At 36.4% G+C, this 25,547-nt stretch overlaps 1 protein-coding gene across 2 annotated transcripts in view; it reads right to left on the reverse strand.

Annotated features, from left to right (window-relative positions):
- Positions 1-6,691: 6,691 nt before the first annotated feature.
- The window catches only part of CDH12 (cadherin 12), a 173,118-nt gene continuing 154,262 nt past the window's right edge, over positions 6,692-25,547 (reverse strand). For both annotated transcript variants that reach the window (XM_035902107.1, XM_009646725.2), the window contains 4 exons: positions 18,556-18,677; positions 16,923-17,040; positions 12,027-12,278; positions 6,692-7,191 (listed from right to left, as the gene is read on the reverse strand). In XM_035902107.1, coding sequence (XP_035758000.1) covers positions 6,692-7,191; positions 12,027-12,278; positions 16,923-17,040; positions 18,556-18,677 — 992 coding nt within the window. The remainder of the gene's footprint in view (positions 7,192-12,026; positions 12,279-16,922; positions 17,041-18,555; positions 18,678-25,547) is intronic.

Below are 25,547 nucleotides of genomic sequence, written 5' to 3' on the forward strand. Positions count from 1 at the left end.
AGGCTGAGAAAGTTGGGCTTGTTCAGCCTGAAGAAGAGAAGACTGAGAGGGGACCTCATCAATACATACAAATATCTTAAGGATGGAAGTCACGAGGACGGAGCCAGACTCTTCTCAGTGGTGCCCAGTGACAGGACAGGGGGAAATGGATACAAACTGAGACATAAGAGGTTTCAGTTGAATATGAGGAAAAACTTCTTTACATTGAGGGTGATGGAGCACTGGAACAGGCTGCCCAAGGGGTGTTGTGGAGTCTCCTTCTCTGGAGATATTCAAAGCCCGCCTGGATGGAGTCCTGTGTAACCTGCTCTAGGAGAACCTGCTTTAGCAGGGGGGTTGGACTAGATGATCTCCCGAGGTCCCTTCCAACCTTTGCGATTCTGTGATTCTGTAATTTTTAAGCAAAAATTTCTTCACAGAAAGGATTGGTAAGCATTGGAATGGGCTACCCAGGGAAGTGGTCAAGTCACCATCCCAGGAGGTATTTGAAAGACAGCTAGACGAGGTGCTTAAGGACATGGTTTAGTGGTGGGATGGCAGTGTTAGGTTAATGGTTGGACTTGTTGATCTTAAAGGTCTTTTCCAACCTAAATGATTCTATGATTCTATTAGTAAATCACCTCTAACATTACAACACATAGCAAGAGAGCAGTAGGCTGCACTCCTGAATACTGGACTAACACTGGCCACTTGTCCAGCCAGACATACTACATTCCCACTTCTTTCTTCATGTGTTCTCAGGACACAGGGAAGTAACCAGGACAGCTAATGAAGTGAAATGCATGCAAAAGATGACATGTATTATAGAGGTTATCTTTAGGCAGCAATGAAATTGTTTTACGTATAGACTTAAGCCAAACTATCATCATCACTGACAGCAATCAGTGTTAGTGTCCCTGTTAAAGGCTAAAGTGCTTAAGTGCTACATAAAGGTGTGCAGAATTGAAGGAAATATAGCGAATATATAGTTCAAATCTGAGGGAAATCATAAAATATGCATGCATATATGCATGTGATATGTAATAAAAAAGAAAGAACTGGACTTATCTATGTAATTTTGAAAATTAGAATTGAAGAAATGGTGATTTGAGGATCAATTACATTTACAATAAAATCATAATGAGAAAATAAGATTAGTCAAACTGGGGTAGTAATCTTTTCCAGCACTGGCTTAAGCTGGTATCCCAGAAAAACATAGGAACAGATCATGTTATGTGACTCCTCCCAGATGCTAATCAAGCACTATTCAGGGACTCCCTGAGCCAGGTGTGATTCCTCTGTATTAAGCAACCCACAAATTAATAATTTTTACTGAATTTGTCCAGTCTCTCTTTCAACCTATGTAAAGTCTGAGCCTCTATGACTACCTCAGCTACTCATCATGTGAAGAACTATCTCCATTTCTTTCTTTTCTTCCTGATTCCTGCTATTTTCATGTGATGCCCTTTACTTATTGTACTGGAAGTGACAGTAAATAAATTACTGCTCTCCAGTCTATCCACATTGCTAGTAATTTTATAGATTGCCATCCTATTCCTCCGCTCCTACCTGAGCTCTCTAAAACAAGTCATAGTTAGTATGCATATATAGTTAGGTCCCTAATGCCATTGGTCTCTCTAAAACAAGTCATAGTTAGGTATGCATATATAGTTAGGTCCCTAATGCCATTGAGTTTACTAGAGGTAAGGAGACTAAGTATGTAGGATGGTTTTAGCATAAGTCACAGAATATCTGAGGTTGGAAGACACATCTGGAGATCATCTAGTCCAATTTCCCTGCTTACAGCAGGGTCAGTTAGAGCAGGTTGCTCAGGGGTAAATCCAGCTGGGTTTTGAATATCTCCAAGGATGGATACACCACAACTTCCCTGGGCAATGTGATGCAATGCTTGACCATTCTGACATTAAAGAAGCTTTTTTCTTATGCTTTAATGGAATTTCCTACATTTCCATTTGTGCCCATTGCCTCTTGTCCTGTCACTGGGCACCACTGAGAAAAACCTGGCTCCATCTTCTTTACTTTCATCCATCAGGTATGCATACACATTGATAAGGTCCCCCTGAGCCCTGAGAATTATTTTGGCCGGGACCACAGCAATGAAATTAAGATAGAAAAAAATTATCTGGGGATTTTAGTTGCAAACTAAAGTTGAATAAAGGAAGTTTATCAATTAAATAAATAGACCACTAAAAAAAAAAAAACAACAACAAACAAACAGGAATTGATCTTAGTTTTGCTCAAAATAGCAACTGTTGCTTGTGTTCTGACAACTTACCTGGTTCTTGATTTAAATAAGAAGAGAAAAGGAATCCAGTTATTATAGATTTGCCATTAAGAGAAGGTTGTGAAGGGGTGTAATATAAACTTTGATTTAATTTACACTTAAATGTCACCTCAGTAGGGTTATTGTTAGGGGTTATTTCATTATTTGTTTTCATGAAGGTTTGTAAAGCTCAAAAATATTTCTATACAAACAGGATTTTACTGTATTAATAATAATAATAAAATTAATAAAATAAATGCAAAGAATTTACAACCCCAATCTCAGCAAGTAAAATCCACTCACTAATGTCATATGAAATGCCTGTAACCCAGTGGATTATTGTGTTTTCTTCCTGTGTTCATTTAATAGAGTTTTGTTATTTCATAGCAACACAGTCTTAAGAACTCTTTCATAACAATAATGGAGGTAAATCTAAAATGAATAAAGCATCTGCAAAGCCACATTTTTTACTATGGTGAAGGATCAGTTCTATCTATGTGGATATATGGACATCTTATTCTTAAGGCAAGAATATTTTCAAGTTAGTCTGTAGAACAATATTGCCAGTAATCTGTTGAGTCACTTATTGCTCTTTGCTCCATAATGAATTCTGCTTCCATAACCTAGAGTAAATCCTCAATAACTGTGATTTTATTTTGAACAGCAAAATTTAGAGCAAATTTATAAAATAAGTAAAAATTTGAAAGTATATAATATTCAAACACATCTTTGTGCAAGAGACATTATCTAATGTCATTGCTTTCCAGATACTTGCTATTTGACTCACTGACAATATTGCATATCTGTGTTTCAAGAATAACAGCATTTTCCGATTTGTGTGGTAGCATTCTTAAACCCAAATATTAGCAATCATTTATGACCTGATTCGACAGAGAAATTGTCAGGTCTAAGTAGTGGCATTTTTAGCTTTCTTGGGAGGGCAGGGAAGACCTTTTCCTTCTTCCCTGAAATTCCTTTCAAATGTTCTTGTTCTAGTGTTCAAATTTATCTTCAGTTTTGTATGTCCACAATGTAAGCTTATCAGCTAGATTTCCTTCAATATGTCCCTTATTAGTTGAATGTTTTGCATTCATAGATATTTATTCCAGCACCAGTAGTCCATGTCCTAACTATTTAACTTAACATGTGGATTTTTTTTGTGCCAGTGAAGTGTCTCAATGCCTTTGTGTGCAGAAGATGTTTTACAGAATGTCTTGTGATTTGCACTGTTGAGACATTTAAGATGATGCTAGATGTTTGTGCAATGGTATCTTACATTTGGAAGTTTAAACAAAAATATTTCTCTCAATTCTGTCCCTTCTGTGTCCTTTAAGCATTGTCTTAGCTTCCTGTCACTCTGATATAATTTGAGTTATATGGCTCTTTCCATAGTCAAAGGAGAGACATCCACTTTAACATCTTGATTGTGCCAGGGTTTGTAGAGGTTTTTTTAAGATATAGTGCTTAGAAACCAAAGTAGTTATGTGATACAATTTTCAAATGCACTGAGGTTCCTTAATCCCATTGACTTCATATCGTCTGAGATGCCTTGCAATATTTTAAATCTTGTAAATTTCATATTTGTCTAATTACCTTTCCAAAAATAAGGTGCTAAAAACCTGACAAGCATGTTTTAGAAAGAGAGTGAGAGAACATGGAATTAAACACAAATTTCCTGGATCTTAGGTTATGCATAAAATAAAAACAATTCCTTTCTTTAGTTCTATAGAGCTGTTTGCAAAGTTAAAATTGTTTGATCACTCTTTAAAAAAAGGTATTAAAAGCTTTTAATTATGATTTTATAGGACAATTGCATTTGTAATGACATACCTTTTTTTTTTAAAATCTTCCTGGAGTTTTATTAATTATGGGATAGAAACATCTCAGTTACAAACCTCTTAAATGTCAAAAATATGCATTCGTTATTCAATTTGGTATTAATTTAACATACAACTCAGTCTCAAATATGGATTGTGTGTAGCAGCGTGTTTAAGACCACATTTTCTGTCTACCCATTTTGGAAGTCAGGCTCCCATACAGACTGTTCTGCTTAGAGCAAATGCCAACCTACTCAGGACACCTAATGTTCACCCAGTATCCGCTACAAATACAACTTTCCCAGGAGCAATCATGCCACATGATGTCAAAAAGTCAAACACTGCTCTCTCTCTCTCTCAAGTTGACTTTACTAGTGAAACACATGTAAAGGACTAATACAGTTACTAAGAGCAGAGTTTGGCTACAGGATTGCACATCTGTAAATGAGCAGTGTTAGATGTTTATTTTAGCTGTGGCAACAGGGTAGGAAGCATTGCTATGCGTATACTACATGAGGAAGCATTGCTAAGTACCTCCACAAGTGTGAATTTTGTATGAATTAAACCTGTGTTGTAACTAGTAGCAAATATATATATATACATACACTTTTTTTTTTTTTTTCAGAGCTCTGTTTTAGGTCCACTTTGCAGTATCAAGTTGCCTTTGCTATGCTCTCAAGATGTGTAAAAATCAAAATCATCACCTTCCACACAAAAATTGCTATGCTGGTAAATGGGCCCTACCACTTCATCTGCTTTCCTGCCCTGTGAGAAGAGAGCTTTTATTGGCTTAGTTTGTCTTTCAAGGGAGCGTAGGATACCTTTACTGATAATGAGAAACCCCACACTTTTCTTCTTACCATACACTGTGTCTCTTCCTCAACACTATGCTGTTAGAAGCTATGCCAATCATGCTTTTAAGGCAGCCCTGTCCAATTGTACTGAATGATCCCAAACTTACTTAAAATATGCACTTTTTAAGTCTCACTGGGAGATTAACTTATGCAACTTTGAAATACCTTTATATTTCCCCAAGAGAGTAAAGGGAACTATGTGTATGTTAATATCAGGCTTGTGTGCTAACTATATCTGACAGTTATTAATTCTTCAGTGGTACAAAAAGTAAGCTGTAGACCTGAGGTGAATTAAAGACTTCTGATTCATGAAAGACTTGGGCTGGCCTTGCAAGTGCCATTAATCATGAGTAGAGCTCAAGTAGATTGTATAGCACTGCAGAGATTTTAGAAGGAGAATATAAGGATATATGCACTTTGAGGGCCATAAACTGTTGTCTTACAAAATGTCTATGTCTTAGATCATCAGAAAAAGTCAGATGAAACAGTTTTACAGGAGATCTTCCTTGGCATAATGCCTTACACATATCTGTACTTCTGTTACCTGCACACCTACATTTATGCATGGGTATGTACATAAAGTGTGGGCAAACATACTGTTTACATTTTTATTCCGCCTCTGCTAATATTTTGGCAAGGACAAAATTAATAAATTTCCATCCTGAAAAGTCTTTTTAAAATGTTTGATGTGAATCTGACAGTGAAATACAATGATGTGCTGAACTGTAGCAGATGGTCATTTGAAAAATAACTATAATATGTATGGCTATAGTACCTGCAGAGTAAAAATCTGATTTCAAAGAAAAGTGATGTGCAGTTCTTTACGTATAATTCTTTAGAGATACTTACAAAGGAAAAAAAAATCTCTTGGCACTAAAAATACAATAATGCTCTTAAAAAACCCTCTCCATTTTATGTTTTAATAATAGTGTCATTTCAAAAGAAGAGGGGGAACCAAGGGAAATTTCCTTCACATAAAGGAATAGCTGCTTTCATCTTTTTATTATTTTGGAAAAATGTAATATTTGCATGAACATTTTAAATATTCATTGATGTATGCTAAGATCTTTTACTTTTTAATTTGGGCTTTACATCTTCAGAGTGAGCAATAGCATTTAAAATTTAAATTTTCAGTGAAATTTTGGAAGAAGAAATGTGATGTCTTGACATACTGTTTTCTTCTTTTAAAAACCCAAACATAACCCCCAAACACAACATACACCCCCCCACCTGCCTCCCCCCTTAGTTTTAGTCATTAGATATACTCCAGGAAGCGATCTCCATTTTTGTTCTAAAAGAAGTCAGCATGTTGCTATTGCTTCTTGTCCTAAAGTTCTTGTCCAATTTACCGTTCAGTTTTGTTACACCATCACAGCAGACTCTTTACCACTTAAATGATAAAAGTTTCAATAGGCACTTTAGTGGAATTACGAAAAAGCTACCACTCTTCCACTGTGATGCCAGAAAGCTATCTTCTTTCTAAAAGTCAGGGCAGTAAACTGTACTTTGTAGGCCTGAGCTTGTCTCAGTGTAATTCCAGAGTAACAAAATAACAACAAAAAACTGTGTATTTTACAGGATTTATCTTTCCTTCGCAGATCAAACCAAAACTGACAGTACGATAAATGTAGTAACTTGCTGGAAACAGTTGCTGTCTTTTATGATCAAAGGAATCCTGTCCTATTATAAAGCTTAGGTTTATCTTTTAAATTTGTTGTTGATTTACTTTTCTTTTTATTTCACTGTTGTAGTTGTACTTAAGTGACTTTGTCAGGGTTATAACTTTCTTCTTCTCCAAACATATCTGCCAAGATCTTAAAGCGAGGTCCCCAGTCACTCAGATAGTCATAATCCTGGTCTGCCTCTGTAGTAAGGGAGTCTATGGAGCTGAGAGACTCTGCAACAGATCCATTTCCTTCATAAGCATAGGTTGCCAAGGAGTCATAAGGGGGTGCAGTTGGATCTACATCATTTTCCTGCAGCCTTTGATTAATGAAATCTCTTATGTCTGTGTTATCTTCTACTGGTGGTCTCTGACGTGGAAAACGCAAGGTGTCTGGTTTTATGTCCCTGCGTATTTTGTTATCTTCAATCACTTTGGGATTCCTCAGGGCACCTATGTCAAAAGCTTGGGTGTCCTCTTCTCCACCTCCTTCATCATCATAATGGATAACGTTATCTCTGATGTCTTCTTTAGAGGTCATCAGGGTATCCTTTTTCTTCTGCCTCCGTAGTGCTACATACAGTACCACAATGACTGTAACAAGAGAAAACTGAAGTTAAGACATGCACAGAAATAATTTGGTGCTCTGATGCTATATTGTTATATCTTCCTTTGAGAGTTGCAAGCAATAAAAGAGACTTTTTCCTTAGAAGATATGCTCCTACTATTCTTTTAAAAATAGCAGTGCTCTAGCCAATGAAAAGTCATTTGCTGCTTGATGTCTAACTCCTTAGTGCTTGCTGTGCTGCTGAAGGAAGTAATAAATAGTTTTCCTGCTGGCCTGTTTTGTGAACAAATAGAATTGGACAGGACTTCAGCTGTTTAGTTTGGAGAGATAGAGAGATGGAATAATTTTTTTTAAATGTCTTCCATAGCAAAATAGAGAAAAATCTCTAAATTTCCACACTGCAGAGAAAAAAACCTCACAGTATTAAATAGAAAAAAAAAATTGTAATCTTTGAAATGGAGAAAAAAACAATCCTACTTCAGCTTTTTATACAGTGCACTTTGGACTCTTCAGGGATCTGCTTTGAAAAATCTCATGTGATATGGTTCTGGGGGTCCAGAAAAGCTGGTTGATTTTTAAGTGTCACCTCCTTCTCCAAGGTCAACAGTGCTCCAACCTGACGAGCAGGAAATCAAGCAAAGGCAGCAGGAGGCCTGCATGGATGAATAAGGAGCTCGTGACTAAACTCACACAAAAAAATGAGGCATATAAGATGTGAAAACACAGACAGGTGAGCCAGAAGGAATATACAGCGACTGTTGGAACATCCAGGGATATGGTTAGGAAAGTCATAGGCTGTCTGGCATTGAATCTTGTGAGGGACATGAATGACAACAAGAAGGGCTTGTAAAAGTACAACAGCAGCAAAAGAAAAAGTAGGGAAAATGTGGGCCCGCTGCTGAATTGGGCAGGGGACCTGTTGACAAAGGACACAGAAGAGGCCAACCTACTCACTGGCGGCTTTGCCTCAGTCTTCATTGGTAAGGTTGTCCTTCAGGAATCCCAGGTCCCTGAGACTAGAGGGAAAGTCTGGAACAAGAAAGACTTATCCTTGGTGGAGGAGGGTCAGGTTAGGAAACACTTAAACAAACTGGACACACACAAGGACATGGGACCTGATGTCATTGTGAGGCCACCTGCAATAATTTTTAAAGGTCCTGGGAACTGGGAGATGTTTCTGAGGACTGAAGCAACTGTCACTCCTATCTTCAAGGAAGGCAAGAAAAATGAGCTAGGGAACTACAGGCCAGTCAACCTCACCTCAATCCCGAGGAAAGTGATGGAGCGAATAATTCTGGAAACCCTTTTCAAACCTATGAAGAACAGGAAGGGAACCAGGAGTAGTCAGCATGGATTTACAAAGGTGAAATTGTGCTTATTCACTTGATAGCCTTCTACGATGATGTGACTGGTGGATGAAGGGAGAAAAGTGCATTATTTTTATCCTAACTTTAGCAAAGCTTTTAATGCTGCCTCTCATAACAACCTGCTCAGAAAAACTGAAGAAGTGTGGACCAGACAAGTAGATGGTGAGGTGGATTGCAAAGCTGGCCAAACTGGTAGGCTGTAAGGGTTGTGATCAACAGCCCAAAGACCAGAGGGAGGCCAGTCACTAATGATGTACCCCTGGGGTCGATACTGGGACCAGTTTTGTTTAACATCTTCATAAACAACCTGGGTCATGGGATTAAGTGCACCCTCAGTAAGTTTGCAGGTGATACAAAACAGGGGTTGTGCCACCATTCAAAGGGACCTCACCAGGCTGAGGGAATGGGCCAAAAGGAACCCTATGAGATTCAACAAAGGGGAAAAGCCAAGTCCTGCACATGGACAGAAATAACCATATACTGTAGATACAGTTCACTGACTGGCTGGAAAGCAACTTGATAGAGAAGAACTTAGGGTCCTGGTGCACAAGAAGTTCACCATGAGCCAGCCACATGCCCTTGTGGCAAAGAATGCTAACAGCATTTGGGCCTGCATTAGGAAAAGTGCTATTAGCAGGCCTGGGGAGGTGATCATTCCCCTCTATTCAGCCCTGGTCAGACACACATGGAGTTCTGGGTGCAGTTCTGGGCTCCTCTGTACAAGACAGACATGGATTTCCTGGAGTGAGTCCAGTGCAGAGCCACAAAGATGATTAAGGGACTGGAATATCTGCTGTATGAGGAGAGGATGAGAGAGCTGAGACTATTAAACTTGGAGAATTCTCAGGGGGACCTTATCAATGTGTATGCATACCTGATGGATGAAAGTAAAGAAGATGGAGCCAGGTTTTTCTCAGTGGTGCCCAGTGACAGGACAAGAGGCAATGGGCACAAATGGAAATGTAGGAAATTCCATTAAAGCATAAGAAAAAAGCTTCTTTAATGTCAGAATGGTCAAGCATTGCATCACATTGCCCAGGGAAGTTGTGGTGTATCCATCCTTGGAGATATTCAAAACCCAGCTGGATTTACCCCTGAGCAACCTGCTCTAACTGACCCTGCTGTAAGCAGGGAAGTTGGACTAGATGATCTCCAGATGTGTCTTCCAACTGTGGTTTTGTGATTCTATGTAATATAAAACATTACAAACTGGTTTTATTCCAAATGGAAACTCAATGGCAATCAGCTTGTGGGGGTTTTTTTCAATAGTTTGTCTTTGGAGATATATTTCAAGGGAAAATCTGCTATTTCATGTTAAATCTGCTTGTAGTAAACTAGCCTTTTGGTTATTTTGAAATCCCTAACTGCCTTTGGTAGAAATGGCAGTGTTCTAAGTGCTGTTGTTGAAGTAATACAATGATGAATACAGGAGTTGCAATGATTATAAATCCATGGTCAGGCTTGTGTGGCTTAAACTAACTCCTGATTCTGGTAATATGTTGACTGCCTTTTACATAGAAATGAGATCAACAAGAATGACTTCAACTACAATTTTAATGACTCTGTGTCAGGCCAGGTTCACAGCAAGAAATAAAAATCCAAAAGCAGCTTTTAAATTGATCAATAGAATAGTAAGGATATAAGTCTGGATATAAGAGAAACACCATTCTCTTAGGTTACACACAGCACTGGAGATCTCATTATTTATACATTAGTTTTTCTGGGTAATATTGCCAGGCTGATTAGAATGAAAGGAGTTATTAAAGGACCAAAACCTCTTTTCCAAACATAATCTCAATAATTCAGTCTGCCATTCTGTGCAAACCATGAATTAAAATAACTTCATTAGTTTTGTATATGCCAAGAGCATCAATCAGCAGCAGATCTGGTAAGGACTTCTTTGACATAATTATTTTTGATTGAAAATGCTGGTTTATTTAAATAAAAAATTGTATTTATTTCAACAAACCTTTAGGGAAACAAAACCAAAGTTCTATTGAAGGCTTCCATGATCACCTAGCAGATTTTGGGGGAAATTGAGACTTCAGATATTCCCGCTTACCCAGATACTCTGACATTGTACGTGATCTTTGTACCAAGAGCACCAAGCTCTCTGCTGTGTACTTCACACTGCCCAGATTACTGGTCACAAAGGTGGCAACTTGAAAGGCTGTGCTACAGTACGTGTTTAGGGCCTCTAGGCACTTTGCTCTGTAACAGAGAGGTTAGATATCCCTGGGAGTCCTACCTAAAGACAGAGCTCTAATTGACTTCTCTCTTCATGTGGAAATAAGCTAAAGCTTTTTTCATAATGGAATTTCTTTGATGCTGAGGCTGCTTTTACCCAGGTAACCACTAGAAGTAAAAAAGTAGCCCTAAGGAACTGTGATAAAGGAGACAGCATTCTTCTTGCTTCCAAAAAACTGACCTGTTGTTTTGGTTTTTTTAAATTATTCAGAATAGGTGTATTTGTCATTAATTCCTATTCCATGGGGAGTCTGAATGTTTGCCATTATGGTTCTGATTTGAAAAACATTTTTCTCACAACATGAAATTTTTACATAGGGCAGATATTCTGACTTTTACCCACTGCTCGTCAGAAGCTATTTATGTAACCCTGAGCCTGTAGTAATTTAATTAAGTGGTAAATTATTATATTATCCAAATGCAAAGAGGTATCTATATGTTATATTCTCTGTCAGCAGCTATTTTTGTCTATGCATTAGACCTACATAAGCATGAGATCTAGGAAACCCACTAGTGTGAAGAGGAGACATAGGCTAGCAACTGTAAGAATCAGTCCGCTTTCTGCAGCTCACATTGTGCCTGTGCAAGCTACAAAGTTGGTTGTATTTCGTTATCAGTTCACTAAGGCTATATTATAAGCAGGGTGCACATGAGCATGGACTGCTTTGGGCATGCAGTAAATAAGGCAATATTTAAATATATTGTAGATTAAATGACAATGCCACCTTAATGGAATCCATGTCTGCCTGAAATTAAAATGTTCCTGTAAAGTTTTACATGGATCTAGCTAGTCACGGTCTACATTACAATTATTTTCTCCTCTCTCGTTTGTTTCTTCTCCTTTTGTCAAGTTGGCATGAAGAATTAAATAAAGGCCCTTACTAAGTCCATATTGCTCTTACTGTCGGTAGGACTTGTCTACCTTAGTAACAATTTAAAAATATTAAATCTTTAAGAAAGTATTTAAACAAAGCTGTTTCAGAGAAAATATTATGGCTTGGATTCCACTGAAAGCTGGTTCTTTTCATGCAATAAGAAATATGTAGGTGTTAGCAGATTCATGGTCATGGTAATTGTCAGTGCTTTGGGATGCTTTTCTAGAAACTTAGAAGCATGAAAGTTCTCCTAAACTGCCACACATTTTCAGTGGTTTTTGTTAAACCACAGATGAAGCTAATAACAACACAAATTAATTCACAGGTGAATAAGCAGAGTAATGCACTTCACATGGTTTCATGATAACTAACCTAGAAGTATAACAATACACAACAAGATTGCAATCAGTGCTCCTGTGCTGAGGCCTACTGGTAAGAAGACTGCTTCCACATTGCAGGACAGGATGATGCCATCAGAATCACATCTGCACACACGGATAGTCATTGTGTTTGTGCTGCTCTGGACAGGGTAACTGCTATCTTCTATCACTACTGGAAGAAAGTACAGCTCTTGCTGCCTCCTGCTGTAACCATTTCTCCTGGTTTCAATCCCAGCAGTGTTGTCTGTAAAACATGACACAGTCATTACAGGATTTTTATTTCGTACTTCAGTTCACTGTTGTAATTTGTATCACCTTTAATAATAGACAGCTATTCCATTTTTGAAACTCAGTGAATGATATCCTTTATGTAATTGCCTTGTTTTATGGCTATAGAAGGTATTGTATTCTGGCCAGTACAGCTATTTTTTGCAGATCATTAAACAATATTCCATTTCTTGTAAACTTCTTAGCTTGAGAGCCAAAATTTCAAAGAAAAAATAAATCATAATTAAATCACAAGTATTTTATTGAGAAGGCTTTTCAGTTTTTCTTTTCTCCTTATGTCCTTATATTCCAAGACTATGGTCCAAAGCACTTGACTGTACATGGATTTAAGAATCAAGCCTCTATTAATTACTTATTTTCCATTTAAAACTGAAAGTAATATACCTAGGCAAAATGCAAACCCCCTTCAACTTTCCTGCCCCATTAAAAATAAGTGCAGAAATTAACCAGTACTTTATAATAAGTATATTCTCCATCAATTACTCATGTATTCAGAACTCCTAGAAGTTAGGTTTTGTCACTTCTTCCTACTAGATATTCAGTCATCATGGCTTTTCTTGAATCAAACAGAGTAGGAAGGAAATGATGTGCAGATTAAAAGAATTACATTGAAAGCAAAACCAAAATGAAATTAGCAGGGAATTAATTAGCTGACAGATCTGAATGAAGGTAGCCTGCAGCCATGACCCTTTTGCCATCTCACCCATGGGCTTTCCTGTATCTTTAGAAGAGGTCACTGTCCATGTTATGACTTTCATCCCTTCTTGGAGTCTTGTCACTAGGTAGGATTAAGGGCTCTGAATTCAACACTCAAATACTTGTGTGCAGTTCTGATTAAGAAGAGTAAGAAGGAACCCTAAATATCTAAAATCAGATATGTTATGATCAAACACCATTGAGAAAGCCCTTGAATGACAAAAAGTTTATTTCAGAAGTCCCCTTTTTATCAAACTCAAACATGGCACACGGACACATCAAGTTCAGTGACATTTAGTTTTGAAAAAGAAAAATGTCTCAAAATTATTTGAATCAAACCAACTTCCACATTCAGTTTGTTCTTTCTATGATTGATCATCTGCACTGTATAAAGAGTTTTAAATCTAATTTGAAGTCATCCAGCTTAATCTTATTACTATTTTTATTTCTATTTCTATTAATAGAATTATTTCTGTTCTTTTGTTTTTCTTCTAATTGCAATGTTGAAGATCACTTTAATGCATGTTACAATGTAATCAACTGACTTTCCATTCTCCTTAGAGAAGAATCAAAGAGATCAACCTCTTAAGTATTTGAACAATTTTTGTTGCTCTTGTATGACCCCTTCCGATTGTTCAAGGTCCTTTTGAGAATATGGACACAGGCATGTGTTTGAACTCTAGACAGAGCAGCCTGGAGCTGCAGATTGAAGCTGAGACATCTTCTGGTTCTTCACTCTGTTAGCAATAAATTCATTTTCAGGATGTGTGTGACAGTCTGGAAAGAAGGAAAATTCTCTCTCTTACATGAGCAACTGAGTATGCTCAGCAGGGAAGCAGCCCATTAGGGAGCAGAGCGAGGCCAGCAAAGTGGAAAGAGGAAGGTGGGTGGTTCAAGCTGGAAGCACTCCAGCTCCGACAGGGCCCTTCACTTCTGTTCACAGCTGGCAGATTGGTCTCAGCACTGCTGAGGGCATAGTCTAGAAGCATAACATTTCCCTGTGTTTATATTTATAGAGATTCCAAATGGCAACCTTGAGCTTCTGTCTTGCTTCTGTCCTCATGAAGTTAAATTCTGAGGAAGTAAGGAACCTGGAAAAGTTTATTCTCTCAGGTGTACTACAAACACACTACACCTGCTGTAATACCACACCACCCATGATTTTTATCTGTATAGAATAGCACTGGTTATTGGGCTTCTTGGTGTGTTTAAAAATGTTAAATGACAACTTTACTTGTAAAAGCATTAATTGTAACACAGTGACAAGATTTTTTCATAAAAAAAAAAATTATTTTCACAAAGTACTTGCTTGGTACTAGCATATTTGCTAACTCAAAAGATAATTGTATTTATGTTTTTAAAAGGTTTCTGTAGTGAAAATAAGGTTGTGTTATTATACCTCTAAATTGTGCACAGAGCAGACCTTTTTGGCAAAAAAAAGTAGAAGATGTTGAAAATATTGTACAGAGGGGGGGTTGGACTAGATGATCTCCCGAGGTCCCTTCCAACCCTTGCGATTCTGTGATTCTGTGAGTTTCTGTTTGGACAGATTTTTCTAATAGTTCTGTAAAATCATAAAAAAATTAATAGTTTTTTATGGTTGTAAAATATTCCACAAAAGCTTTTTTCCGGTCTTCCTTATGTTTCAGTAAATAGTGTACTACTTTCTTCTTTTTTAGTAAGTGTTAAGAAATGTTTTTAAGAGTGTGTATATAGGTACATACACACACAAAGATTTATGCATGAATAGTTGTGCATCTTGGTGGTTTCTAATTCTATTTTTTTTATGGGAATATTGCATTTGTTTTTATACAATAGGGAAAGTTTGTTAACAGGCTACTGAGATCCAAAGTCATCTCACTGGTTTAAATGGGGAAACTTAATTATCTAATAATTTTTAATTTCCTCAGCAAACTTATATGCTAAACACACCACAAAAGACTAAATGAGAAATGTAATTGAGTTTAATTACTGTACAGCCTTTTTAAGTTTAAAGATTCTTTTGCAGAATTAAATATGTTAAAATGACCTGAGAGGAACCGGAAGACTTATTCTTAATACTGTAATTTGAAATTATTCAAAAGAAATAGATCTTGGTGAAATTGAAGGATATTTTAGTAAATGGAGAAAAAGAAAGAAATTAAAGCTCTTTCTTTAACGAAATCTTGACCAAGAGAGCAAAGGTATTTAGAAATACACAGTATTCATGTTATAAGACTACATAATTACAAAGATATTACCCATATGGCCCTTTAAATGTGTTGAAAAATGAAAAGATGAAAGTAATTAATGTAAAATATGAGGAAGCTCTAAAGAGGTATATTTTCCTCCTCCTGTTAAGATATAGAGAACTTTTTTTTTGCTTTTAAATTATAATCATTAACAAAGTTCATCATACTGAGTTTTCTAAGGAAATACTGTGACTAGCCAAGTAGGGAACAGAAAAGAACAGAAACTAAAGTGCAACTTTAAGAGGAAGCAGACTTAAGCATTATCCAAAATTTTAAGTCCAGTGGGACACAGTTGTAAAGCATTTGAATGTTTCTTGGCAAAATTATAGTTTGATACTGAAATGCCACAACACTTTTAAATACTAGTAGCTGTTAAAACCAACCTGTTTAGACTAAGCATTTCTGGAGAAGAGAAATAACCTAATCTTCCAAGAATAGAAGTAAGGGGATTTGAATCCATTGTAACATTGTCCTTCATATTCATTGAGCTGTCTGTCTCAAGAAAACGGTTTGAATGGCCTCTGATAAAATGCTGATCGACATTTTTTTTGTTTCATAAGTTACTATTATTCATGTCTGCAATACTGTGAGCTACTATGGTTTCATTATGTACTGTATTTACAAATCATTAAGTGAAATTCTTTGCTCGTCTGTAAAATGTTTTAGCTATCTATGACATACTAAAATAAAAGTCACTAATAAGTTTGGGAATAAACCATTTTTGTCTTGTCATCTTCTTCCTGAAATTTCTTAATGATAAAGATCATCATGATTAATAGCTGTGCTTATTTTATTGACTTTAATTTTGTATAACCTAACATTGACAAAAGTGTATGGCTTCAAAAATAATGTGAGTCATATACTTAAATGGTTTTTAAAAAGGCTAATAAGTGACCTCTGCAATTTTTTTTCATTCTGTGTATTATCCAGCTCTAGTCCTTTCTAGGGCTTGGGTTACTTAATTCTCAAGAAAGGAACCTTTACACCATGCTCAGTATAATCTCAAATTTAAGTTTAAAATATTAATGAATATAAATAAATAACTTAATAAAAAATAAGAATTATATACTTTTCCTTAAAAGTAATATTTATAACCTACATAGGTGATTAAGGTAATTATTTGATTAAAGGAATTAGTGATGAAAATTTGCTACAGTTTATTCTGATGTTTTAGCTGTGTCTGTTTACAAGACTACATGCTTGAAGATGTTTATGAAAGAAAAAAAAGATCCCTTCTACAAATTAAGAGTGTTGTGGGATGTTATGCTGCAGCAGCACTCTCCATATTTAGAACTAATTCTTCTGCAGGACTATGCATCCTCCAGAAAGCACAATAGCTGGGTACTTTGAAAACAGTTAGCAAAGTAATAATATTTAAACAAGGCAGCAATAGTGCCTTGTTTAAAGGTATACCTGCATTGGCATATGAGTTCTTCCTGAGATAGTGAAAGATAAAAGGAAGAAAATAAAACAGGTAGCAGTGTTTTTGCAGGCAAAATGAGAAAAGGTGCAAGACCTGAATTTATATTAATATATGTCCTAGACAGTTTAACAATTAGAAATGTCAAATAAACAAGTTAGTCTGTAGACTTGACTGTAGTACAAAGTAATCATATTTGTCATTATAATCACAGTCTGCTGCTCTGAAAGAGAGATATGGGTAAGCAACTTACTTCTGTAGTCATGGACTGTGAAATTTGGTTTGCTGGAAGCCTCAGCTGACAGTCTGAAGGAAAACCTCTGCCCAGCTGGTGACAAATCTTTGTCTGCTGCAGTGACAGTCTGTATCACCTGAAACCAGATTAAAATTAATTCTGAAATCAGTTCAATCTTCTAAAAGAAGCAGTCTTGTAGGAGTGCAAGTAGAAGTGTAGAAGTGCATCAAATGAAACAATGAAAGTGATATCCTGCTGGATTACTCTCATTCCCCTAATATATTGGACGGTGGAGGCAAGAAGTCTGAATACCATAGCCTCCAGTGGACTCATGATGTCTCAGAAGGTCTCGCTTTGACATATCTGAAGGAAATCAGAAAGATTTACACTATTTTCATAGCAGAAGTATTTAATAGTTGTTTTTTGTATCAAAACACTTGATTGCTTTCAGGTGAGTGATTATGTAAAGACAGTTCACTTTACCTGCTCCTACTACTATCACTGATATGACTGGTACATGTGGTAGTACTTCACAAAGCTGCATCCTAATTTTACAGCTTGAAACGAAGTAGAGATGGTTGAAAGGTCTGCACCATCTAGGCATGAAGGAACTGTTAGGTCCCAGAGTCCTATCTATTAGATTTCAGGTAAGCATAGAGCAGTTAAAATGTTTCATAGTAGGTTTGCCACTAATCTTTTTAAAAGGAAGGAATTTTTTTATGGAACAGAGGTGTAAATATTTATAATTTTTGACAGGTCAGTGCTTATCTCAGCCTTCCCTGTAAAAGGTTCCCCTTTCTACTGTTAGTGTCTGGATAAGGTACTAACTAAAGGTATCTGATAAACTAGAAGTTAAATTGGGTTGTATGGTAGTTAGTTGAAACATATATAAAAAAAAAAAGATGATATAGGAATATCATATGAAGTTGTGGACAAATCTCTAATAAAGGCAATAAAAATCACACGGACTGATTACATATTACATACATATAAAGAGAAGGCACTGATTACACAGTAGGCTGAAGTTATGAGTCCTGTCTTGGAAACAGTGTTAGCTGTTAATATGTATGATGGTTGGCCTTGGTGCTTTGCAGCACTGTGTTTAATTGCACAAATTTTGTGCAGAAGGAGCATATGCCAGCAGCTTCTGGGGCCAGCTCTATTAATACTGGCATCACTCATGGTATAAAGTGGTATTCTGAATCTAAAATAGGTTTTGCATGGTATGTATATATTAGAAACCCCTTATAAAAGCAAGTTTTCAAAAGGATTGGTTTTGGGGTTGTGGGTTCTTTTTCTCAGAATAGGACACAGAAATGTGCGTAATCCATCCTACTCCATTTATCCACTGCAGTTTTACCTTTATATTTAAGTGTCTTTAAGGAAGGTACTCTTTCTCCTGTCAGCTGCTAAACCACCACAGTAAAGGGTGGTTCAGGCCCCTATAATCAGGGGTAATAAAAATAAATAGACCATAAGTAGACCATAAAGGTCAACAAACAGAAATTCAAAAGGTGAGTATTTTTAACACAGACATTTTATTTGTAAAAGAATTCTAAGCATGATGTCATTTTCAAACCCAGAAATTTCTTTTGCTATAAATAATAAGGAAAGAAAAAGCAAAAAAGCAAGCATTACAAATTTGAAATACCTGTCCTGGTTTGGCATTTTCACATACAGATGTCTCATATGGAACTGAAATTTCAGGAGGAAACTCGTTGACATCCAGGACATTTATTATAACGTTGACTTTGCTGGTTAATAGTGGGTTACCTATAAATGATTTTTAGGAAAAAGAATTAAGGAATACAATTTGTATTTGTCATCATCACCAGTGCCTGTGAACCATCATAAACTGTTTTGATCCCAGTACTGTGACTTCTAAAAGCCCTTGACTTCTGTTTATTACTGATTTGTACTAAGGAGAAATCAAAAGCAAACTTATCATTTTGTACCAGACTTTGATCCATTACTCTTCATGGAGTAAGGAATCAGTCAAGACGATTATGTTTATCAGAGCATAAATTAAAGAACTTGAGGTTGTACCTTTAATTAAAGATGCAAACTTTTCTCAGATCACTTTTCATGGAGTCTGTGGAAAACGCTTCCAATGATGTTTAAAACTGAATTCCGTTTTCCACGATGTAATGCAGGAAATCAATATTTATTACTTAGCCACTGTTTACATTAATTACAAGATATTAAGGAGGAAAGTGTCGCATCCCCATTTAGAAGATGGAGAAAAGTAAGAGAAAAAGATATAAAGAAAAATCTTGCTGAAAGCCAGATAGAGTCAGTGGAAAACTTAACAGTGAAACACGCAGAGCTAGCATTCAACTTCTGGTTAAACCTTTTAACTACATTGTAACAGTTGTTTCTTTAACTGCATAAGTATTTTCAAGCAGCAAATATTTTGTGCAAAAGAAATGCTAAAAAAATGTATACATTATGCTTCTTTCCAATGTCCCACCAATGCAGATAATCTTCATCAGTCACTAGATGCATTTTATAAACAAGTTTACCTGCAAATGCCATGTCTGACAGAAAAGAGACACAAATTCAATACACAGCAGAAAATATTCTCTTTGACTTTATGCTGAGATCCCTTGCAAGATAGCAGATATATAAAAAACAGTCTATCTGGTGAGTCAAAATGATAATTATTTTATCCTTTTGCATTTAAGAAGAGTGGCAGACACTATACAGACACAGTTAACTATTCAAGGAATTTATGCTATGAATCAGGGTGATGTAGGAGTGACAGCATGGGGTCATGGTTAGGTACAGGAACAGTTTTCTTGAATCTTCAGATATAAATGGACCCTCTGAATTATTTGCATTAGTTTCTTACTTCGTAGTTTGTATAAACCTTTGTATTTCTATTGTTAATAACTAACACAGCAAGGGGCGGTTTCTTTTTGGTGGCACTGTAGAAATTTTACATTATTTCTTTCTTGTTCTTAGGAACTACTAAATTAAGTATTTTCAAGAGGCCTCTGTCAAAGCCAAAAGTTATCCCTCAATGATTTCCTAGTTAAAAGTAGGACCAAGTAGTAGTGTGCTTTACCTGTTTACAAGTAGTGGATAAACTGACCATCCCAGAAACTCAGCTTGGAATCTAATAAAAAACCCTGCAAAAGTCCACTACCCAATCACATATTTATAGTTCCTTCCTATGAACGTATCTAATTAATAGTGACCGTATCCAATATTATCTGTTTTAATCCTCATTGATTTCCAGTGCAATGTCATCCCTACTTGCAGAATGTCTCTGTGGAGAAAGGCATCATGCAGTATCAGTGAAGACAGGTTGGTCTAACAGCTGGGAATTAGGCAGTGGTTCTTTATATGCCCAAAGAACTAGAAGAAATCTAGATCACTCGCTCACAGTTGAACTGGTTCCCTTGTATAACAAGAAACAAAAAAGTACTAAGAAGTCATTTTAGTCCGTAGAGGACAGGACCCCGACTCTGAATATATACAGAGATCAGAAAAGCCCTGAATAGGTCAAGTTCACGCAGTTGCTGGCAGATACAACCTAATTTAAGACTTCCTTCCTAGCAGTACCCGCTGCAAAGAACACGGCAACTCACATGGAATGACTCAAGTTTTCCTTTAGGTTTTGTGTGTTTATTTTGAGGTATTGAAAAACAGGAGTTCAGGATACATTCTTAAAACATACTAGAGATTAATGCGCTGCCATGAAAGTGCAGGCATAGATGTTAGTTTGTTTCCTCTTAGAAATATGTTAACAATGCCTTTCCAGTAAAAGAATGAAAATATTCAAAACTTATGCATCATGTATGTGGGAGATGTCAGCTGATTTGGATAATTTCTATTAAACATCAGTTTCTGCAAGAAGTCTTTTTAGGAAATATTTTTTGAAGTATCTTACATAAATTACTTTTTCAGCTTTTTGGAACAGTGTACATATTATGGGACTGTATATTTTTTAAATTAACAAAGGGATTTGACATTTTGCCTTCCCTCAAAATCATGATAGGATAACATGCTTTGCAAATATATGTGAATATGAATATACTTTTTACATCTCTTTCTCAGTGATGGTCTGTGATTTATTTTCTATGATTCTTTGAAAGATATATTAGTGGCCAAAATCTTTTCTTGCTAAGCATTTTAGCAAGGTAGAATTTTACCTTGCATAAATGGCCAGCAAAATGAAACATGAAAGTAAACAGAATTACTCCAGCATAAGATGGACCTACTTCTGTGCTTCACTTTATTTACATTATTAATTTTCTTTCTGGTTTGTGCTGATATCAGTTTAACTACATAAGTCTATAAAGGAAGACTGAAAGAAGATTGTGTACAGCTTTGAATTCATATATAATTGCAAAGACCTGTAATACTAGATGTGAACAAGGATGAAGAATTGCATTTCAAAGACCACTTTGCAGACTTGACCTCCATTTTCTCTGTTTTTGTTTTATTTGCTCTTGATCTCAAATTATAATCTTTTTGAGCCTTGTGAGTGTAGCAGTGACGTGCATGCTGGTGTCAGTGAGTGAGTCACTGAAAACATCTGCTCGTGCCTTTTAAACCCAGATTGCACAGATGAGAAGACAAGTTGGTTGAATCATTAGCCTAGGAATTAAGCAACTGATTTCGGATTTCAATTCTGCCTGTAAGATACAGGCAAATTAATCAGCTTCTTCCTTCCTCAGTTTCTTGGTCTGTAAGAAAGTGACAACCCTGCTACCTTCTTTTGCTCAAGTACCATCATCTGTTAACAACTTTGTGGTTCAAGGATATTACAGTAGTAGAAAATACACTTTAGCTAATGAATTTGTGAAAATCCAAGATATCTGAGAAAATAGCTACTGACCATTGAGGAGAACTGATGATTCCTTAATCCCAGTTATGGTATACAGGAGAAGATAAAACCCATTTTGAGATTTAAGCTGAGGTTTCTTTATCATTCATAAAACTTGAGCCTAGAGTTAGAGGAGTTGGGAAGATGGTTTGGACAGGATGGATTATGGTTACTTTATATTTATTTTACCTTTTAACTTTTTTATTTGACTTTAACTAGCACCTTGAGGAATGGAAAGCAGAAATAAGATCTTATGGTTCTTATCTATTTCCTTTTTTGTAAGATACAAAATCCATTTCCATACTAGGTAATTAAGCAGCATGCTGGGGAACTTTTTGAGCACTGGATTGTGTTTTTTTATACTGTTATGTTCTTAGAGCAGCCCTTGGCACGGTTTTGGCCTGGGGCAACTAGTGGGCTTGCAGACAATTTCCATCCATGTGCTGGGATTTAGTATGGGTGAGGGACCACTCTCAAAGAATCAATTTACATGTGGACAGCCTGTTTGGAAGGTTTAATGGCATAGAAATAGGGGCTGCTCAGTGCCAGCTGGCCTTTGTGCCTGAAACAAATGCAAGCTGTGTTTAATTTATTAGTTTGGACAGAGTCTGTGGGATCAAAAATGTTCAGAAACAGCAACCATGAAGGCTACTAGGGTGTTGATTTACTCTAAGAAGAAAAAAACCTACCGTGAAATATAGTCAGGGAATGAAAAGAACTATGGAGAAATTGGGAAATGAAATTGGGGGGAAAAATGTGAATCTGAAACATCCCCTCCTTGTTCATGCACTTTGTTCTATATAAAGGCTGATTTTTTTATTTCTACAGATGGTTAAAGGACCTTCTGCATTCAGCTGCCTTCAGGTCTGTGTCATCATCCATGTGTCAGTGGAACAATCATCCACTTCCCACTTAAAAAGATCTCTACTTTGGGACAGGCTTCTTTAACACGGGTGAGAATAAAGTTACAGGGTCTTGTGTTAAACATGACAGTAGGCTAACCATCACTCCCCACTGGGTACATATCTAAGATGTTCTCAGGAGTCAGTTGTGTTGCTATTTAGAGACAGATTCACAGACAGTGTTTAGATCAGATGTTTGGAATTTTTTTCAGGGTTAGAAATAAAGATCACAATATAATAATACATGGTCAGAGCTGGTCATTGTATAACATGGGTAGAATAACTTCCCTTATTCCAGTTCTCTAGGTGAAATGGCATCTACTGCCCATATACAAGATACATTATGTTATTGCTGGGTAACCAGGACTTCCCTGGCTGTGAGTGTACAAATTGACACAAGCAAGCCTGGGACAAGAAGATTTCATAATTAACTGTTTGCTAAAGGTCCAAGTTCTACCTCTCTTTAAGCTGCCAACCTGCACTATGTCTAGTGTAGGCAGAGATGAAGGGGCAGGACCTGGAGTTTAGGGAAGAATAATCTCAGTGTAAATACATATATTTGTGTGTGTATATATATATATATATATGAATATAAATGTAGAATGAGGACATTGCACATTAAACCATTTACAAATTCCCAAACAGCCAGGCTTTTGAACAAGACTTTTTTTCCCCACAATAGGTGATGTCAGCAAAGGTTACTTTAATAAACACAAGGTAATTCTGACATTTTTGAAATTTAATCCTTTAAAAATTATAACTTCTGGTGCTTTAGTGCTAATAGTCAGATTTATCAGCTTGTAAGAAAAGTCTGAATGATACATCCATATCTATATTTTCATTTATCAATTTCCTGCTGCGATGTTTAGCTATCTAAACTGCATGCCATTTGTGCCATTGTTTGAAAGGTAATGTGATTGCTCAAAAGTAATAATATTACTTCAAGACTTTAGTGCCCGTGAGAAAAAATGTAGCACAAGCATTATCTGTGATTCATACAGGGTTATATTTTGAAAGTACAGAAGAACAAAGGGGAAAAATCATTCAGAAGGCCCCAGGGCTAAGGCAGGGAGTTCATGCAAGCCTGCTCACGATGGCATCATTTTCCACATATAGGGAAATGATGGCAAAGCCAGTTTAATTTATTTTTCTCTCTGACTTGATGGGGATAAATCTGGTGGTCTTTGTTTATAATTGGCCTGTTCAAGAGAAGATAATTTCCAGGATGACCATTAGGACATATCTAAAAGGTGGGGGTTTTTTTGTTGTTCTCTCACAGTGAGAAAGCAAAATATACATTTTAGCAATAAAGTTTTTTAAGTAACATTTAAGTAATTTTGTAATGCCTATTACTAGTTTGGAGTCTGTTTATTTTAAAGAGATAAGGTCATAGAGAACTGAAAATACTTAGGCAACAATAGTGTCCGTTGCTGAGGCAAGTTTGTGCAACTGATTGCAATACTGGACACTTTCTTTGGGTAACTATGGCACTGTCAAGGCACTGTTCAGTGCACTTTTTCACTGATAAAAGATGGAGGTTTCAGTGTTTCTGTGTCAGCAGTGAACAAGTAGAAATTTTTTAATTGCAGAAATTCTTCAGGTATAGTAATTTCCCCCCCTTCTTTTTCTTCAGATGTTCTCACCTCTAACTTTTTTTTGGTTGTGTGCAGTGTGTCATCCCTCAAATCCCAGCCTTTATTCCTGTGCTAGCTCTTAGTCAGACAACTGTGTATGAAGTTTTGACAGTTAGTATACCTTAAATCCTCCAAAATATTGCCATTTTTGGGTGTAGTACTGGTATGGCAATTGTTTTTAATGCTATGGATAATGGTCAATATATAAATATATTGAGGTATGCTGAAATGAATCACAAATATGTCTTAGGTGTAGACTTTTAACTAGGCAGATGTTAAAAGTGGGCATTTCATAATATAGCCTACCTGTTACAACTCTACGTAAACATGATATTACTATGTATGTGCTGGGGAAGGTGCACAGACAAGTAGGCTCAGAGGTTTTAGCTACTTTTAATTACTCTTGGGAGTAATAAACAGACTCACACAAATTTTACTAAAACTGCTGGCTTACTGCAGAAAAAAATTACAAATCTCAAATGTTCTTTGTCCACCAATAAATCTAAATAGTTCAGCTTTACTGAAACGTAGATCATTATGAGAATTCTCCTCTGCATCTACCTGCCTTTCAATTTCTCTGGAAACAAATTACAGTTCTGCTGGACTTCCTGTCAACATGTACATGCACATGTATCTCCATATACTCAATCTCTTGTGATTAGTTTCCTCTGTTAGTGTATTCCTTTTCCAAGCTACAGATAAAATTCAAGTTTTCATTTGACTGGTGTCCTCATTGTATTTTCAGGCTCCAGGGAGTGAGCCATGGTTATTTTTGAGATAACTACAACTAAGAATTTATTTTTTATTTTTAAATAATGTATACCTTCTCTGCTTCCAAAATCCCCCTCTTCCTGTTAGTAACACGCATTATTTTTTGAAGACTCAATGCCAAGCAATACAATGAGGAAAACATACCCTTTGCTTTAGAAACTTGCATTTCTGGACACATAAACAATACAGAATGAATAGGAAATACAGCAGGGGTTCTCTTCTACAGCCTATTGATGTCAACAGAACAACTTCTGCAGCCTTTACACAACTGCTAAGTGACCAAAAGGCTTGTATTCAAAGGGTGGTATATGCCTGTGAGAGTTTCAGTCTGACAGGATCATGAAGGAGGAATGCTACACAGAAGGATGGCAATGAAGAAAGCTGCAGCTACATATTACAGAGGGAGAAGGGAGTTCTTGTAAAAAAGAAAGCTACGTAGGAGAAGACACAAAGACAAGAAACAAAAAAACCCCTCCACCACAAATTGTATAGGAAAAGAAAA

Source organism: Egretta garzetta, unplaced genomic scaffold, assembly GCF_000687185.1.
Source record: "Egretta garzetta isolate BGI_Z169 unplaced genomic scaffold, ASM68718v1 scaffold109, whole genome shotgun sequence".
In the NCBI taxonomy this organism is placed as follows: domain Eukaryota; kingdom Metazoa; phylum Chordata; class Aves; order Pelecaniformes; family Ardeidae; genus Egretta; species Egretta garzetta.